The 1,093-nt window shown below is 50.8% G+C and overlaps 1 protein-coding gene across 1 annotated transcript; it reads right to left on the bottom strand.

Annotated features, from left to right (window-relative positions):
- Positions 1 to 482: 482 nt before the first annotated feature.
- BDQ94DRAFT_155985 (uncharacterized protein) lies at positions 483 to 1,087 on the bottom strand. Its single transcript, XM_026768573.1, has 3 exons — positions 1,017 to 1,087; positions 911 to 970; positions 483 to 849 (listed from the first exon to the last, which is right to left on the bottom strand). The coding sequence occupies exons 1-3, from the start codon at positions 1,062 to 1,064 to the stop codon at positions 730 to 732; spliced, it is 228 nt and encodes a 75-aa protein (XP_026619128.1). The 5' UTR covers positions 1,065 to 1,087; the 3' UTR covers positions 483 to 729.
- Positions 1,088 to 1,093: the final 6 nt, after the last annotated feature.

The following is a 1,093-nucleotide window of genomic DNA, read 5'->3' as shown; positions in this document are numbered from 1 at the left end:
ACGAAGCGCCTGATATTCGAGCAACACGTACCACTAAACGAGACCCAGTACCCAACACAAATCAGCGAGCGTAAGCCTGACGCAGCCAAGCCATCTAGCAAGATCTACGGTAGGATCAACTCTAGTTGCTTTCTCTAGGCTAGTTCCCTGATCAGATACCTATGGTGCGTGTCGTGGAGTATTTTAAGACCTCACTTTTGGATGCAATATGCACAGTCACTGCTGATACTCAGATCAAACCAGAGCCAGTCTGTCTTTGTCTACTCAATGTGACAATCTGGCTGTTGTGTCAATTACAGTGCCGTATTAGTTTCCAGACTCAGCATGGATGGAAACCGTCCTTTCTGCCTTCATATGGAGGCATCGCCATCCATCTGCCCCTAGTCATGGCAGGCCTACTTTTTCTTGCGATACTGTGTACGATGGTTTGATGGCGCTAGCGCCCCCGGATAATCTCGCGTGTAGGCATGACCGCTGAGCTTGCTCTAGGCTTGAATTCATAGCGACATTCGTCTGTGCAGGGGAGAGGGGTATGCTACTCTGAATTCTTAAGTATCGTAGCATTCTCCTTATATTGAGCCCTCCAAGTATTCATTATATCTGCATGAGGCCGGGTTCATGTTGCTGTTCATAGGGAATTTGCTAGCTACATTACACAACTGTCCCGTCTCCTTGGAAGGGGAAGTCTCTGCACGTATCCCCGTTCAGTGCCGTGGTCCGCCAAATAGATCATATTGATCTCCGGTGACTACGGTACAGCCGACTCCGGCTCCATCGGTACACCCGACATCGTACCATGGGATCTGGCTTTCCAGGCCTCCTCCCGTCCAGACGGTGGATGGATGCTTCCTAGAGAACGCACCGTTTAGACCTTAAACCAAGAACGCGAGCAGCCAGAGGTTGGTCATACACGCCTAAGTACCTTGTGTTTCGAAAGCGGAATGGGGCTTCCACTGATTGTCCCGAACATCTAGACAGGTCAGGCGGGAGTCGCTCAACTCGGGGACGATGCTAACCACAATTCCAATCCCAAGCCACGCAACAATAAGCTTGAACCCCAGCATGGAGTGTAGTGCGACGCGGTTGATACGGC

The sequence above is a fragment of the Aspergillus welwitschiae genome (assembly GCF_003344945.1).
Source record: "Aspergillus welwitschiae strain CBS 139.54b unplaced genomic scaffold BDQ94scaffold_377, whole genome shotgun sequence".
NCBI classification, from domain to species: Eukaryota; Fungi; Ascomycota; class Eurotiomycetes; order Eurotiales; family Aspergillaceae; genus Aspergillus; species Aspergillus welwitschiae.
Note: the sequence above shows the minus strand (reverse complement) of the source record. Positions and strands in the feature narration are given on the sequence as shown.

Excerpts from the sequence above, each read along its gene's own strand:
- BDQ94DRAFT_155985 (XM_026768573.1), bottom strand. The coding sequence starts at position 1,064 with ATGCTGGGGTTCAAGCTTATTGTTGCGTGGCTTGGGATTGGAATTGTG. Across the intron at positions 971-1,016 it reads GGCTTGGGATTGGAATTGTG|ATGTTCGGGACAATCAGTGG; the intron begins GTTAGCATCGTC and ends TGACCTGTCTAG. Across the intron at positions 850-910 it reads AACACAAGGTACTTAGGCGT|GAAGCATCCATCCACCGTCT; the intron begins GTATGACCAACC and ends TGCGTTCTCTAG.